The sequence below is a fragment of the Primulina huaijiensis genome, chromosome 5 (assembly GCF_012295235.1).
Source record: "Primulina huaijiensis isolate GDHJ02 chromosome 5, ASM1229523v2, whole genome shotgun sequence".
NCBI classification, from domain to species: domain Eukaryota; kingdom Viridiplantae; phylum Streptophyta; class Magnoliopsida; order Lamiales; family Gesneriaceae; genus Primulina; species Primulina huaijiensis.
This window is the reverse complement of record NC_133310.1, coordinates 22,029,277-22,045,957: the sequence shown is the minus strand read 5'-3', so window position 1 is coordinate 22,045,957 and position 16,681 is coordinate 22,029,277. Positions and strand designations below refer to the sequence as shown.

Genomic DNA, 16,681 nt, shown 5'->3' with positions numbered 1-16,681 from the left:
AAAAGTAATACTTTTTATTAGTGATGTAAATAAAATATGTCTCATAAAATTTTTGTCTGATATGAATTTTTGTGTTATTTTTTTTTATATGGAGAAAACGGTTGAGACTTTAGAGCTTGTTGAAAAGGCTTTATAAATATTTTATATGTTGTATGATAATAATTGTAAAGCGACTTTGAAAACAACGTGCCACAGTGGAATGGGCTTTTCGGTGATAAATTAATGTTTTCAGCCCAAATTTGAACCCAAAATGCCTCTAAACATTTGTTATTTGAACTGGGTCTACGTGATCATGACAAGCCCAGTAAAATAGAATTCCATATACGATAGCACATAAAAAGAAAAGCCCAATTAAAAGTTGGACTTACCAAGAAGCCCAAAATCTCAACCATTAAACTCAACATGGGCCGGGGCCTTATCACGATTGCCCATAACTTAAGTCCGCCGTCTCCACCAGCTACAGCATACAAAATAATACTCGCTTCGCCCCCGGATTACCTTACATAAACTCCCAAGCATTTGTGCAAGAAGTACTGGAAATTCAAAGGCCGAAATGGCAAGCGAGCTATTCGAAGTAATTACTGAGTTGATGCATGTTCTTCTTTTCTGGAAACAAAGCTTGAATTTTTGAAGTATATATCATTGAAGAGTGGGTGAGACAGCGGGGGCTTTAACAAAGATCAATGGGAAAAGCATCAAGAGATAAAAGAGTAATCCCTCTTCTGGAATTTTGCAGTAAATTGTGTTGTTTCGATCTGGGATTGCCTATCTCAAATTTTTCGTTTGACACTGTAGGATATCTACTATAGAAAAGAAAAAGAGGAAGGATGGCGCGCTCGAAGTGCATTCAAATTGCTTCAAATTGATGAGGAATTCAACATTTTTGAAGGTGCGAGACGACTAATTTTTATTAATGTATATTTAACTCTTGCAAAATGTTTATTGATGCATACGTTTTTCTTTTCTGTTTATCAACTATGTTTGTTTAGCCTAGTTTTTTTGTTAGTTTGGGTTCATAGATGTTATCTACAATTGTTAATAGAGTTGTTCGGATTTACGCAGGTGTTAAGCGTGCGGTGGATTTATGTGCAGCTCCTGGTAGCTGGAGTCAGGTATTTAAAGTCTTATAAATTTGAATATTTAGTTGATAATTCAGGATACTTGTCTACTTGGAAACGTCGCAAATACATTGTTATCACACGCTTGTAGTTGTTAAAGGAGAAAAATTGGTTTACACAGATCAGATATTTTGGACATTGTTGCTGGATCTTGAAAATCTCTGCATGAAAAGTCGCAATGCAGTGCTAACTTTGACATTTTGAGAAACTATAACAACTACAGAGTTATTAGCATCAACTTCCTTCATCATGAAGCCTAGCCAACATGGTGCTTTATGAGATGCAGAATTTTTTTGATGGCTATTTCTTGAGAAGAATGGTTCAAATTAACTGCATTTTTCACCAAAACGAAATTGTATGGCGTGCTCATTTCATCTATCTTGGTTAAATATAAGCACTTGTGCGTGGATTATGAATTTCGTAATGTTGCTAATGGAATTTGCTTCTTTTTTTAATTACTTCTCTTTTTTATCGCAACTATGTTGCATCAGAAGACTGTGGAAAGTGTTTTAAGTTGCTACAGAGATTGATTGGATTAAGGAAATATATTTTTTCACTGTTTGTGGACAAGTTACTAATTTACTTGCATTTCAGTATAACTCTTCAAGGTTGTTTCATTACTGTACTTATCCGAGTTTGACGTGTGCCATCTTTCTTGTAGGTTTTGAGTCGGAAGCTTTATCGCCCGGCAAAGCTATCTTCTGATTCCAAGTATGTTTGCATGGTGCATCGATAGTTCTTTTAATAATAATGTACTGTTTAATTTCCCTAAAGTGCCTGTTTCTAATTATTATTAATTTGAAACATTTGAAATAAGGGTCAGTTCCATATAGATCCACTTAATTTCAAAGAATAACTGTGTGAAGCATTGGAATTGGGATAGTTTTCTGTTCCTTTTCGGACCATGGATCTTTATGTATTAGTGTGTTAAGTCCATAAGTTATTTAATCATCTGCGCGACTTTATCAGCGTGAGTACAACATGTTCATTATAATTTTGCAGGGATTGTGATTTACCTCATATTGTGGCTATTGATTTGCAACCCATGGCTCCTATTGAAGGTGTTATTCAAGTTCAAGGGGATATAACAAATGCCCGGACAGCTGAAGTGGTATGACGCTTCCCTTCCGTTCCCCTTGTCTCTATCCATCTATATATCCAATATTTTCTGCTTCTTAGGTCATTCGACATTTTGATGGAGGCAAAGCTGATCTTGTTGTATGTGACGGTGCACCAGATGGTGAGTGACAGAAATGTTAAAGCAGACTATAATCTCTATTGTACATTCGACTGTATATCCATGTGAAAACCTGATTTCTGCTCATTTTTCAGTAACTGGCTTACATGACATGGATGAATTTGTTCAGTCCCAACTCATTTTGGCGGTTAGTATTTACAATCATTTGTAGAATATCAGTGATGTTTTTCTAAGATTGTTATTCTTATAATGGCATTACTCGTTCACATATGTGCATGACGTCTCTGCTATGCTATTTTAATCAATTCATATGTTTTCATACATAAATTGTGGTGACTACATGCTCTGAATCCCCTTTCACTTGCAAAATTTGTTTCTTTCCTTGGCATGTCTATTTTCACTTTGACGTGTCATGTTGCTTCTGAACCAGTGACAGATGATTAATTTATATTGTGTTTTCCAGCATTTCATTCTGACTGCTGTATTCCTTGTATCTTTGGTATAGGCTCGAATTTCTAGTGTTATATATCCTAGGGTGTCTCTGATTTTAAACATGGATAACATTCTTTCAGGGTTTAACTATAGTTACGCACATACTAAAGGCTGGTGGAAAGTTTATAGCAAAGATATTTCGAGGAAAAGATGCCAGTCTCCTATACTGTCAGGTTTGTCATACTTCTGTAGCTCGCCCTTTTATATTTCTTTAATTAATATGATTTGCAGGGTATGATGGTCTTGTTTGAGTCGCATTACCAAATTCCCTCTTTTTGATGTCTTGATAACTAGAAGTGGTGTATTATTTTCCATGTGTACATGACTTATCTTGAAATGATGTGTGATCAATTTTATTGGCTCTTAAACCTTAATATCAACACAATAATTTGATCTTATATAGCCGCGCCGCAGCTTAATTTTTCAACTTCGTTGAAACCACCCCTTTAGAAAAAATAAGGCCCAACTTTGTTGCATTTTTCTTCTTGAAACCAGCAAATAAATTCAAAGTACTGACTACAGATTGATGCTTATATTGTTTTCTTTGGTTGGGGTTGATCAAAGCATGATAGAACACCGAGAGTAACATAAATTCGAACAGGCATTTACTCAATTGCAAAATCCTAGGGAACTTTTTTTATAGTTGGAGTTAAGATAACTTCATTCCTTGAAATATTTTGAAAGTAGAGTGTTATAATTGAAATGGGCAAAGCATTATGGACCCAGTGGACTCATGTATATGCTGATTATGTTATTTGGTTTGCTTCTCCTTTTACCACACGTCATGGCTTGCTAAGTATAATCTATAATGTTGGTATCTCCTCTCTGTGTGTTTTCATTCAGGTGATTCATTGAACAATGAATTTTCTGGTTTGCTGTCTACAATATAATTATGCCTTTAATAACCAATAAGTTCGGTAGATTTTTGCCTTACCATCAATTATAATGGCATGGTTTGGTTGGAACTTATGGAATTACTAACGTTTTGCTTCTAGCTTAAGTCATTTTTCACGGAAGTGACATTTGCTAAACCAAAAAGCAGTCGCAATTCAAGCATAGGTAAATTATTAATTTGTTTAATAATTTCTGCACGTTCTCCAGTAAATGTGGTAATACGTTCACATCTTCCACTTATCCAAAAACTCTATCATGAAATCATAACGAAGCCCATCCAGTTGACCTATTCCTCATTCATCTCATGTAGCTTCATAAATAGTAAGGATACTATCTTATATTCTAATTTATTGACGCCACATGCTTGCATACCCTTACTGGCACCATCTCATGGCTTGGAACCAGTGATATTTAAGGCCATTGACCAAGTTTGTCTACAGTTGTAAACTAGTAGATGTGGACAACATCCAAATGTCATAATAGTTCGCAGTATTCTTAATTTCTACTCAGTTTGAAAATTATGAAGTGTAGAATTGTTTTTCTGGGTTATCAGGAACACATATTTTGTATTCAACACCCTCTAGCGGTGAAAGCAACTAAAGGTATTAAGGGCAATATTACAACTAAATAAACAATTTGTTTTCTCCAAAAAAAAAAAACACAGCTTTCATCTTGTTATTTCTAAGGCAAGTCCACACTTAACATGTGCTCGGTGAAAGCACTATTTTGTTTGAATCTGGATAAAGGAAGCTTAATGTAAATAAAGTATGGTTAAATTATAATGTATGTGTTAGGTGTTTATGCATTTGAATAAATTTTAACGTATCTGACATACAGAAGCCTTTTATTTTTCTTTGCTCAAAACCATTACTGAAAATTTAGAGGCATTTGTGGTCTGTGAGAATTACTCACCCCCTGAAGGCTTTAATGAGAAAGATCTGCACCGTCTCCTGGAGAAAATTGGAAGCCCGTCTGGTGCTGGTGATGACATAGGTACCTTTCATACTAATAGTACTTGTTCCTGAATATTTATTTATGTGCTCTTCTAATTCGAGCAATCTTTAAATGCATTCATGGAAACATTTAATTTTCGTTCATCATATCGATCTCTGCTACCACAGAATTCTGGTCTCACTTTAGATATCGTCACACCACCATCCTTCAGGGGAAAAGATGCATTCAAAGAAAGATATTGGTTACGCTCAATCATCATATCTCAATTGTTGTGCAGTCAAGAAATTGTTGTTTATGGAAACCCAAAAAAAAGTTTTACATTTGAGTTTTTTGTTGTTTTTGCTGCATTGTTATAACACGTAATATCACGCGACAGATTGCAGCAGTGGGTGGCTAGAAGGCCCTAATAAGGTTTATATCCCATTTCTGGCCTGTGGGGACCTTAGCGGGTTTGACTCGGATCGTTCATATCCACTTCCTAAAGTTGCTGATGGAACTTACAAGAGCTTAGATCCTGTACAACCTCCTATTGCACCACCATACAAGCGAGCTCTTGAACTGAAGAAAGGTTTGAATAATGGAAGCCGAGCTCTAGAAAAGCTCTCCCTTGACAGATGAGCATGGTTTTCAGTAGGCACCATTCAAATATTTTCATTTGTCTGAACTTGAATCGTGTTTATGTGTACATGGATTAGACTCAAATTCTTTGTGGGATTACAAAATGGGCACCAAGTCACAAGGCAAACTGGACAATTCCTTGTACATATTCTGAAACATAAAATGGACACAGCTATGTATTACATAAAACAGCAGTTTCTATTTCATTCACAACACTTTTCTAACAAGAACTTGCAACTGAGTTTGATCTTTGTAAAGAGGCAGAGGAATTCAAGAAATCAATGCAATCCTCAATGGCTTCAGCCCTCTGAGAATCGAGAGTGTCAGCATATGACCGCGACCTTGTAAAACTAGCAGAAGATACCTTCCGTGAGCACCGATGCCGAGACGACACATATTGCAAGGCTACTTCCACCTTTGTTCCTATGTGCCTCAGCAATCTTGCCGGTGAAAATCTTGAGCTATTTGGAAGTTTAAATGTCCATATTTGGAAGAATCTTTTCTTGTTTTCACCAACTTTTGCAGCAGCAACCCCATGTCTGGGCTTAAAGGTTTGGATAGGGATGAAGCTCACTCTTCCGTTCATTTTTCCTTTCTCAGCATCACCCAGTGTTTGTATGTATGTGTGTGTTTTAGAGAGAGAGATGGAAGTGTGGTGGTTGTGGGAATTGAGAGTGGTATTATGAAGAGTTGGAAGGGAAGGAAAAAGAGAGAAAAAAGCAAAGTATAGTGTTGAAAAAGATGAAAGCAGGTTTAAGCTTCTTTAGTAATTCTTGCTACATGACTACGGTCAAAATTGTGTTATATATATACAAATAACGGATGATTTAATGGTTGTGCTACACGATGTGTATTGGATTTTGACAACTAGATTATATGATGTTTCGCTTATTTCCTTGCATCTATTTCGGTTTAATAATTTTTTTAAAGTGTAAGACATAATAATAAAAGATTGGGACACTGTTTTGAAAAATATCATCTTGTGCTAAAGATTGATCGCAAAATAAGATATTCTGGTTTCAAACTTCTACTTTGAAGAAAATTGTCCTCTGTTTAAACTTGCAACAATGAGAAATAAATGTGATAAAATGTAAATGAACAAATTTGCCATAAAAGAGTAAAACAATCTCATGGAAAAAACATTTGGTCAAAAGAAAAAAATGTGGGGGGCCCCGAGAGGAATTGGAATAGAGTTGGTAAATGCTATGTTACCTTTAACAAATCACAACTTACGTTACTAGAGTTTAATAAGGAGAGGGTAGGATTCAGAAAAAGGTCTTTATAAATTTCAAAATCATACCCAGTACAGTTATTTTTATTTTAAAAATTAAAACCATACACATCCCACAAGTTTTATTTTAAATAATTTTATGGCAATCAACAATTCCACTGCCATTGTGTTCAAATGGTTATGCACTACCGCAGCATCTTTCTTTTGGTCTCCACAATTCTTCATCTAAAGAATCAGAATTTCTTACTCATGACCACAATTTTGAGAGTTCTTTTTGAATCATGGTGGGGATAGCAATCATACCATGAATATTTAGTTTTATGAAAATTTCAAATATTTACCTTTATTTTCCCTTTGTGACAAAAAAGTTTGAAAAAGGTTTGTCTGGAGTGTCTCAGTAAATTTTGAATTAAATGGCATGGAAACTGTGACACCAATCCTTTACTACTACAAGAATTCAAATATACTTTATTCACTGGTTACAGAATACAAAAAAAGGTTGTACGTACGCTATTGTAAAATGGATGTGGATCCTATGTATATTTATCAGTATAAAGATATCAAAATATGAAATTGCGCCTATATTACAAAGCCGCAAAGTGGCTCAACAGGCGCCACAATCATAGAATGATTCAAAATACCCACATGATTACTTGTACTCAAAATTCCCTCGAAACCTGCAATCATGAATATATAAACACAAAAGATTTAGCTCTGCCCTAAATTTATCATCAGCATACCATGTTAAATGAACTCAACTAATACGTGGCATCCTCAACAACCGTAACGGGGGAGTTCTGGAAACAGAAAGATCAGTCAGATTGTAACCTTGCAATATACTGGTCATAGTATTTAGCAGCTCGTTCCAGATCCCCAAGTTCAGTATAACAATCAGCTATAGCTCCATAAGCTTCGGTGTTTCCAGACTCATCTCCTTCTCTCTGTGAAATTTCAAGAACCACAGAGTGATATTTGATGGCATCGCGATATTTGCCTTGCCTTTGAAGTGAAGCTCCTGAGGCATGTATTAATTTAATCAGTCAAACCAAACAAGACATTCAATTTCACAGAGTATCAATTGGAATCTTACTTTTAAGGAAGCAATATTACTGAGGAAATCAAAAATTATATGTGCAGAGCATGAATACCTAAGCCCCTTGCAGCTTTCTTTTCCTCAATAGGATCTTCTAACTTCTGAGCAAGCTCGAGCGCCGATTTAAACTCGAAACAAGCGTTCTCTAGATCTTGATTTCGAAGAAAATTTTTCCCATTTTTCAGACGAGAAATTAGATATTGCTTTCTCTCATCAACAATTATTTCATTTTCTGATATTCTTCCACCAACTGGAGCATAACTCAAACTGGGAGCATAAGATTCAATTTTAGCTTGCCTTCTTAGAGCTGTGTTGATCTGGCGCAGCTGCTCGTTAAGCCGCTTCAGTTCTCCTTTCCTCTCTCGTGCACGTAGCCCTGCATCATGGAACATTAACATAAAATTTGAATGGGTAAAAGCAACAAAATCCTTGGTTTGACTAAAACTAGAACCAAGAATAATAAACACGAACAAGCATGGAAGAAAATCTTGAGGTTTTCCGAAATCGAACAGCTGATAAGTTGCAAACTAAGAATTCTATAAATTAGCATTGGCTTCTAATATCTTAAAAATGTGACAGAATATCATCAACTACATCCAACCAGGAAAATCGAAACCTTGCTTTCACGGTATTCAAAGAGCATCCCTAAAGAATGAATAAAAATTAAACGAAATCAGAATATTAAGACGGAGAAATAGATGATAGCAAGAACACATAAGGTAAGATGATTTAGCAACAACCAACTGAATACTCTTAGAAGTTCATGACTAGCAACATCAACTCACAACCATGGACAACAGATGTGAATGAACCATGAGGTGCTTATGCATTACCTCCGACAGTGGCACCAACAAGAGCAACAAAAAGCAACAACGGCATATTCATACTGAAAACTGAATTGTTAGCTACACATGTTTCTGCAATCGCTTCAAAAGGTTTGGCAAACATTAATCCATTTACGACTAAGAGAGCCGTAGCTGGGAGCCTTGAACGTAAAGTTGCCTGCAAGAGTGAGCATAAAAAATGCAAGCTAAATGTGATCAATCCTAGGTAAAATTGAGATAAAGCATATATTAAAGAATCCAAAATAAAAATACACTTCGATGGACAATGAAACCAAATTCTAAATTTAGATATTGAAGCGTGTCTCATAAGGTACAACTATGTTACTAATAAAATATCAAAAATTTTGATTCAAATGAGAGCCACAATGTCAAGTTTCTCTCTCTCTAGGTTGTATTGGATAATTGATGTAGAAGAGCATCAGAGATAGTGTTATGTTCGCGGGTAATGAATCTAGTTATGGGGCGATTTATGGAGAATTCACCATTCGCAATATTGTGAGCGTGTTTCTGATATTTTCGCCCACGTCTCGCTATTTTGATAATTGGAGATTGAGGCTCGTTGAAGAGAGACCTCACGATCTCCGACTTTGGTAGAAGCAACACAATTCAATCCTTTATTTCCTCACTTCTGATAGATATATATACAAAGTTTTGACAATCCAAACTAAAAGTTAAGAATCCCTATCTAATCCAATGATAGCTTCCTAGATGATATCTTCCTAACTAACTATCTAATCCAAATGATATCTTCCTAGACGATATCTTCCTAACTAATTGAGATAAGCTCTTATTTAAGGAATTTAAAAACAAAATAAATCTAGAATTTTATGATCTAATCTACCACCTTGTACTTCCCATGAGTGTGTCTTTGATAAACAATATCTTTTGAAGAAGTTGGGTTGGGCTCGGCATTTGCTGGTGGTGGGCTGGCTGTGACAGATAGCATAACAAAAATCGAAACAGATACGCGAGAAACTACATGCAACATAAATTGTAAAGGTTCTTAAGCGGTTCCTCAATGCATTTGACGCAATGAAACAGATACGCGAGAAACTACATGCAACAGAAATTGTAAAGGTTCTTCAGTGGTTCTGTAATGCATTTGATGCAATAAAACACGCTTACATTCACACTTGATAGCAGAATAATGAGTTTCTGTGAAAGAGAACTAGTTTAGCACTTGATTCAGAATAAAATTTAGGAAACCGCCACAGTGATACTAAAATATGCTTTTTTAAATCAGCACTAGTTCTTTATTTTGGATTCTCAAGATTACAGTTTTTATATGCCGCCACCACACTAACAATCACTCATCATCTTCAAGATAAATTATACGAGCAATTCAATTCAATGGATTTTCTTGTGAGTCCATAATACAAATTGGATTCTGGGAGGATACCTCTAATTATAACTCAGTGAAGCGACCATATAAAAAGTAACAATCTAGGATGAATCACGTCCTATTCGAGCCGATTTGGGTGGGTGGTATCCACGTTCTTCATCCTCATAAAGTAAAAAATCAACGTAGCCCTCGCCTAATTAACAATCTGACCATTTCAAGAACACAACAAATCAAAAGCTAATAAAACTACACGAGGCCCAGACAAAAATGAATTTCGCAGCAGGCCGTGAATCAAAAGGAAACTCACAGGGAAAGGCATTACAATTCTTAAGCCACTTAACGAACAAAATTTCGAATATTTCCAGATTAACCGGAGACAAACAACACAAACTTCACGATTCACCTAAGACTGCCCATTCACTGAAATTCAAAAGGAAAATCTGCATCTCATCAAAAACTACCTTGAAATTGACAGCGGATGGCATTTCATGCAGAAAACCCTCACATTTACATACACATCTAACATGACTGGTACAAGCAGTGGCATTGAAACGAGTGCCATCAACTGTTGCACGAGTGAAAGAATAATTGGGAATGAGAGATTTTAGGGTTCCAATAGATGATGAAAACCTGGAAAAAATTCTAGGTTGATTAGGGCTCCAGGCCACTGGCCCTTGCTTCAGCAACATCGTTTGTTATCTTCTTCTTTGTACTGACTTTAGCTTTCTACTCTTATTATTGTTTCTTTATTATATTGTTCTCTCTCACATATATTTTTTTTAAATCTCCGTAAATTATTTTTTTAAAAAAATAACTTTTTATTTTCAAATATATCTGAAGATGTATTTTTGTTAAAAAATAATTGACCGATATTATTTAACCAATTTCCTCATTATGTCACATGCAACACTATTAGACATAAAACGAGTTGGATATTTTGTTTTTTAACTTTGATCAGCTATTTATTTAAGAAAATAACTTTGAAGATGTCATTTTCATACACTTGAAGATGTCATTTTCTTAAATAAATAGTTAATCAAGATTATTTTACAAATTTCTTCGAGTTTTAGATCAATCTAATTTGAAAGACTGAAAATTAATATTTTCGATATAAAAAATAATATGTTTAAAAAAATTAATGAATAAGAGAACTATTTTATAAAATTATAAGACGATCTCGAATGAATTTTTGTATTCTAGTGAACCGCACCACACACATGACTTTCTGTTCTAAGTGCTAGTCACACGCACAAGTGGTCGTCAATAAATTTGGACCACTGTTTGGTAAACCCAATTTGGGCTCAGGCTTTTAAAGGGCCCATATGTCCTTGAAGAAATATGAGTTTGACTTTCCTTGTTACTATGGATGGGGTTTGTACAAAAAAACAGCATTTATGGGCCTAGCTTAGATGGACTGAGAGGCAACCCAACTAACCAGGCCCAATCGAAGAGACTATTTCACACTAGAAATAAACCATCCGTACCAAATCAATGATTCACAAGTCTCTCCATCAACAAATGCATTATCATTAGAGAGTTGACCAAAATTTGGATTAACTTACACGTTTGTTATAATGTCGTTAGATTTTCTTCTTCACATTTACGTCATTTGAACTAATGAAGATGAGTTGCTTTAGAAGCAAGCTAGTTTAATTAATGGACGGCTGAGATCAAACAGGATTCGTGGCAAGGATCTTTCACATGATGATACTAATGTTGTTTTGGAATTAGTTGGCTCTTGTCTTACCATTATTATGTCTTTTAAGTTCAAACTAAATTGGTATATTGCACGTGCTTTTTCGTTTCTGCCCAGTTTTTGTATTGTTTGTATGCATTTTTTTGTTACTTTGTATCAAATATTTTAATTTCTTTACTTATAAGAAATTGAAATAAACAATAATAGGATTTAAAAGAAGACAAAAACTTGTGTGAGACGATCTCACGGGTCGTATTTTTGAGATGTATCTCTTATTTGGGTCATTCATGAAAAAATATTACTTTTTATGCTAAGAGTATTATTTTTTATTGTGAATCCGTCTCACAGATTAAGATCCGTGAGACGGTATTATTTTAACAGAATTCTCCAGCAGTGAAATATGTATTTAGGTTGAGAGGGCATATACTTTGTCATCACCAATTATTCCCCAATGCCACCGTTCTCGAAGAAGAATATCCAGTTGGGGAGATCCATCTCTTCCGTGGCCCATCTTCTCTCTCTTCCAACTCCGCAATTGTACGACATTGACTCCGAAAGAATCAAACATACCAAAGGGACCCAATCCGGGGGAAATGAGAGGTTGTCTTTCTTTATTTCAGGTCACATTTTTTTACACGCTAAATATCAGCAACTCATCAAAACCATCACAGATATGAATAGTCAGCTGCACTTCTTTTCTCTCCTTTCGTTATTCCTGTGTAGCTCTTTCATGTCATTTTGAGTTTAAAGGTTAATTTATAGCTCTTGGGCATTAAGAGTGTGAAAACCCATTAGTTTAATTGGCTAAGATTCGATTTTTTGCAGTTTGGCAGGTGCGAAAAGTGGAAGAAGCTGATTCTTTTGCTGTTAAACCTCATCATCAAATGACTATCGTTACAGACCTAAGGGAAGAAGATGAGGAGGAGAACCCTCCTCCGATGTTTGAATCTGAGATGATTTCCAAGACTAGGCGTATTGCTCTTTTTGTGGAGCCATCTCCCTTTGCGTGAGTGTTCAATTCTGAGCATCTGTTCAACTTCATTTTTCATGTGTATTTCGTTGGCAAGGGATCTGCTTTGTTGGCATTGAATTTCTGGTAGTTGATCTGTCTTTGTTGGAGAATTAAAACTGATGATTTTGCTGTCTTGTATTTGGTATCGTACAATTCTAGATGTAGTATTTTGATGCGAATAATAAGATCACAAGATCTACTAAATTGGACAAAGTTGTTGATGAATTTTGCTTGTGCACGAATTTGAAATTTATGTTTGAATAGATCATTATTAGTACGAGTTTCCTTTATGATTCTTTTTAGAACTGAGAAGCACTGTTCATATTTTCTCTATTCCTTTTTGCAATTAAATGCTCATAGTTCATGCTTCATACCTTTGACAGGGTTTTGCAGCAAGCTGGCATATGCATGTGCAAAAATATCTTTCTGTTTTTTGTTGTTTCTTCTCTCTTTTTTTTTTGGTATCTATACCCATCAAACTAGCTGATAAGTGTGATTCCATGATATGCTATTTGATAATCCGTTATTGAAATATGGCTGGTCATTTTAAATCATCATGAATTTTTTCATGAGAAATGAACCGGGAAATTTCTTCGACTTCAAAAGCAGCCGGTTTAAATTGGTGTGCTAGCATTTTCAGTCATCTGGGACAGGGATAAAAATTGTTTGTGTATTGTCCCTTATGTGTGTTGTTTTGAAGTATTTTAACTTACTCTTTGTATGATTGTATCGCTCTATGTTTTATTTGTCCCTGTTGTTACCTACATTTGCAACTTGCTTCTATCAGCTCAGTCAAGATTATCTATTGCTCAATATCTCCTCGAGTCAATCTACTCAAGAACCGTCAAATATTTAAGTTATTCAATTTTAGTTTCTTGTTTTATTAATTATTCTATTTCGGATGTTTGATGACTTCAAATGTTTTGGAATTTTACGCAGTTATGTCTCTGGATACAAAAACAGGTTCCAGAATTTTATCAAATATCTACGAGAGATGGGGGACGAGGTATGTTATTAACACTGATGGTTGTTTACACTCATAAATAAGAGATATTCACAACTGTTATGTTTTGCTTTGTGAGACTGCACTGTAATACTAGGTTTATGCTACATGATTTTGCTCTTAATCAATAAAATTGCGAATTTTTCTCTAAATATTTATTATTTATTCTTTATGTCTTGCAATATTCAAACTTATCTAGATTTTCTGGCCTTTGTTGTTCAAAGGAGTAGTGTCCAAAAGAATTCAAATCTTGTTTAAATCCGATCTATGATTGATAGCTGGGTTGATTCTTGCTTCCGTGATTTGAGCATAGTATTGTCGCCATTGTGTTTAAGTAAGATGTTAAAAATATTTATGCAGGGGCCTTCAGTATATTGTTGGGATCTTCGTTTCTTTCTTGGGGTTGATTCCTAATGCCTTTTTTCTCGCTTGAACCAAAAAGAACATATTTTGTCCTAGTCTTTGTTATGACACGATCTAGTCTTTGTTATGACACGATCCTCACATATAATTATTTCTTATGAGCATAAAATTGAAAGCATTAGCGATTTTTTTTTTTGTATTCCGATCATTTTATCTCTGAAAAGTTAGTGTTTGGATGTGGGGTTCAGGTCATGGTTGTAACAACTCATGAAGGAGTGCCACAGGAATTTTATGGGGCACAATTGATTGGTTCAAGAAGGTTAGTGATCGTATTTTGGTCTAATGTAGAATAAAAGACATTGCACTTCATGTGTTTTTTCTTAACGCCAAAAAATCTCGTAGAAAGTCCATGGTTTCAAGTTACAAAATCTGTTTTCTTTTGCTTCAGTGAATATGCACTGTGTCTTGTTCTGATGGAATTCTGGTTTTGAATTCTCTTTACAGCTTCCCTTGTCCCTGTTATGAAAAGGTACCCCTGTCACTAGCACTCAGCCCCAGGATAATCTCTGCAGTTGCACAATTCAAGCCCGACATTATACATGCATCGTCGCCTGGTATCATGGTATGGTATATCTAACTAATCTGCGTCCTTGTTACTTTAGCTGCTGCCATTTCAAATAACACGGAAAATAAGTATTAGCTCGAATTTCTTTATTGACATATTTTGCATCTCTCATAGGTGTTTGGAGCTCTCTTTATTGCAAAAATGTTAAGTGTACCGCTAGTGATGTCATATCACACTCACGTTCCTTTGTACGTCTGAACTGCCAAATTCATTCATTATGATTCCACATTTTTCTCTAGTAAATCAGGTTTGGATATGGTGCTGATACTGTATTGTTAATTTGCAGATACATACCTAGATATACCTTCAGTTGGCTTGTTGAACCAATGTGGTTAGTTATAAGTATGTGATGTGTAGTCATAGTCTTGAATTTGGATTTTTACTTTTTAGGATAAAATATTGAAACTGAGTTATCTGTGGACAGAATTTTTGCATAGAGCTGCTGATCTTACCATTGTCCCTTCTGCTGCCATTGGAAAGGATTTAGAAGCTGCAAAGGTGACAGCAGGTGAAAGTTTTTACTTCTTGAATCTTGTTGGTTAGTCTTCTGCAGTTTCAAAACTTGTATAATCTTTATCCATCCACGTTCTGTATATGTCCACCTAATTTTGGTAATTAAATACTGTAACTTTCATGCCAGCAGAACGTTCTTGAAACTGTATCTTAGCCATTTTGCAAAATTTCAGCTAACAGGATACGCCTCTGGAATAAGGGTGTTGACTCCGAGAGCTTCAATCCCCGGTTCCATTCTCATGAAATGAGAGAACGTTTAAGGTAATAAAATCTAATTTCAAATCATCTCAAATTCGATTTCCCAAGTTTTTTTGACAATGGCCATTTCCACATCAGCGATGGAGAGCCAGACAGACCATTGATAGTTCATGTGGGACGACTTGGACTTGAGAAGAGCTTAGATTTCCTCAAAAGGTTTTTTTTCATTTATCTAAATGGAGAAACTATAATTGTAGAATGCCTTGTAGACATAAATATACACTGAGAGCAATGTTTATCAAGCACTTATTGGTGAAATGGCGAATCGTAAACAGGGTCATGGAAAAACTTCCAGAGGCTCGAATAGCTTTCATCGGAGATGGTCCATACAGGTGACATTTTGTTTGCTTCATATAATTAATAATCTATTAAATGAGGATCCTGAAAACTTTAGTCTATGTGTAAGGGCGATGAAGGATATGATATATATTTTGAAGTATAATTCGAACTTTTCTAAAATATGGTTTCCGAACAATATACATGTGCGTACTTTATATGTGAATTGTTGTTGATATGAAATAATTGTCTTTATTGAGTAGCGTGATCGAAACGTGGTGTTCGTTCTGTGGCACGGTTTAAAAGATTTAAGTTGCATTGTTACCACTACTCATAACTTTTGGTAAAACGGCAAGTGATCGCCGATCGGTCCTACAATTACATGCATAAACTCCTTTGTCCCCAACTTATAAATGAGTTTTTTTCTATTTGGGCAGGGAGGAACTAGGGAAGATGTTTTCCGGCATGCCAGCAGTATTCACTGGTATGTTACAAGGAGAAGAGCTGTCACAGGCGTACGCCTGTGGAGATATATTTGTTATGCCTTCAGAATCTGAGACACTGGGACAAGTCGTTATGGAGGCAATGTCGTCTGGACTTCCTGTTGTTGCTGCTCGTGCAGGAGGAATCCGAGACATCATCTCTGAAGATCAACAGGGTAAAACTGGCTATCTCTTTAATCCTGGAGATTTAGATGACTGTTTGAACAAAGTGAAACCTCTTCTGCACGACCAAGAACTTAGAGAAACCATAGGAAAAGCTGCGCGTGCAGAAATGGAGAAATATGATTGGAGGGCAGCGACACGTAAGATACGTAACGAACAGTATAATGCTGCTATTTGGTTTTGGAGGAAGAAGAGGGCTGAGTTCTTGAGGCCCTTCTTTTGGTTGTTTCGATGTATTTTTCATGTACAGGAACCCGCAATCGAAATGTAGTGCTGAATTGTTTGTAGAATTTGAAGATAAGTTGTATTTAGTGCTTGGCCTGAAGAATTGTCTGTTGCGTTATAAGCCTGTATATTGATTTCTCTATGTTTTTATGTACATGAAAGAAGGAACAGAGGAAGTTAATGTTTGCTGGCTCGTGCATGATTTATCAATCATGCTTTCAAAATTATGAAATCTTGTCAAATGAAATCATGGACTCTAA

At 35.5% G+C, this 16,681-nt stretch overlaps 3 protein-coding genes across 6 annotated transcripts; 2 read left to right on the top strand and 1 right to left on the bottom strand.

Annotated features, from left to right (window-relative positions):
* Nucleotides 1-449: 449 nt before the first annotated feature.
* Nucleotides 450-5,515, top strand: LOC140977186 (uncharacterized). The gene is made up of 11 exons (XM_073441819.1): nucleotides 450-710; nucleotides 796-889; nucleotides 1,063-1,112; nucleotides 1,780-1,829; nucleotides 2,121-2,229; nucleotides 2,298-2,358; nucleotides 2,451-2,503; nucleotides 2,889-2,981; nucleotides 3,804-3,867; nucleotides 4,585-4,695; nucleotides 5,033-5,515. The coding sequence occupies exons 1-11, from the start codon at nucleotides 684-686 to the stop codon at nucleotides 5,272-5,274; spliced, it is 954 nt and encodes a 317-aa protein (XP_073297920.1). The 5' UTR covers nucleotides 450-683; the 3' UTR covers nucleotides 5,275-5,515.
* A 1,388-nt stretch (nucleotides 5,516-6,903) lies between these two features.
* On the bottom strand, nucleotides 6,904-10,511 carry LOC140977185 (protein FLUORESCENT IN BLUE LIGHT, chloroplastic-like). 2 transcript variants are annotated; one of them, XM_073441817.1, is made up of 5 exons: nucleotides 10,247-10,511; nucleotides 8,432-8,600; nucleotides 7,654-7,974; nucleotides 7,334-7,520; nucleotides 6,904-7,182 (listed from the first exon to the last, which is right to left on the bottom strand). In XM_073441817.1, exons 1-5 carry the CDS (start codon nucleotides 10,472-10,474, stop codon nucleotides 7,155-7,157), a joined length of 933 nt encoding a protein of 310 aa, XP_073297918.1. In that variant the 5' UTR covers nucleotides 10,475-10,511; the 3' UTR covers nucleotides 6,904-7,154. The 2 variants fall into 2 exon arrangements, with proteins under 2 accessions (XP_073297918.1, XP_073297919.1); XM_073441818.1 differs by having other exon boundaries at nucleotides 6,904-7,520.
* Nucleotides 10,512-11,904: 1,393 nt separating this feature from the next.
* LOC140977183 (sulfoquinovosyl transferase SQD2) lies at nucleotides 11,905-16,607 on the top strand. Of its 3 annotated transcripts, none has more exons than XM_073441812.1 (12): nucleotides 11,905-12,101; nucleotides 12,307-12,487; nucleotides 13,433-13,499; nucleotides 14,108-14,178; nucleotides 14,364-14,481; nucleotides 14,599-14,672; nucleotides 14,771-14,826; nucleotides 14,909-14,992; nucleotides 15,171-15,258; nucleotides 15,334-15,411; nucleotides 15,531-15,587; nucleotides 15,969-16,607. In XM_073441812.1, exons 1-12 carry the CDS (start codon nucleotides 11,933-11,935, stop codon nucleotides 16,465-16,467), a joined length of 1,542 nt encoding a protein of 513 aa, XP_073297913.1. In that variant the 5' UTR covers nucleotides 11,905-11,932; the 3' UTR covers nucleotides 16,468-16,607. The 3 variants fall into 3 exon arrangements, with proteins under 3 accessions (XP_073297913.1, XP_073297914.1, XP_073297916.1); XM_073441813.1 differs by having other exon boundaries at nucleotides 12,058-12,081; XM_073441815.1 differs by having other exon boundaries at nucleotides 12,091-12,231.
* The last annotated feature ends 74 nt before the right edge of the window (nucleotides 16,608-16,681 follow it).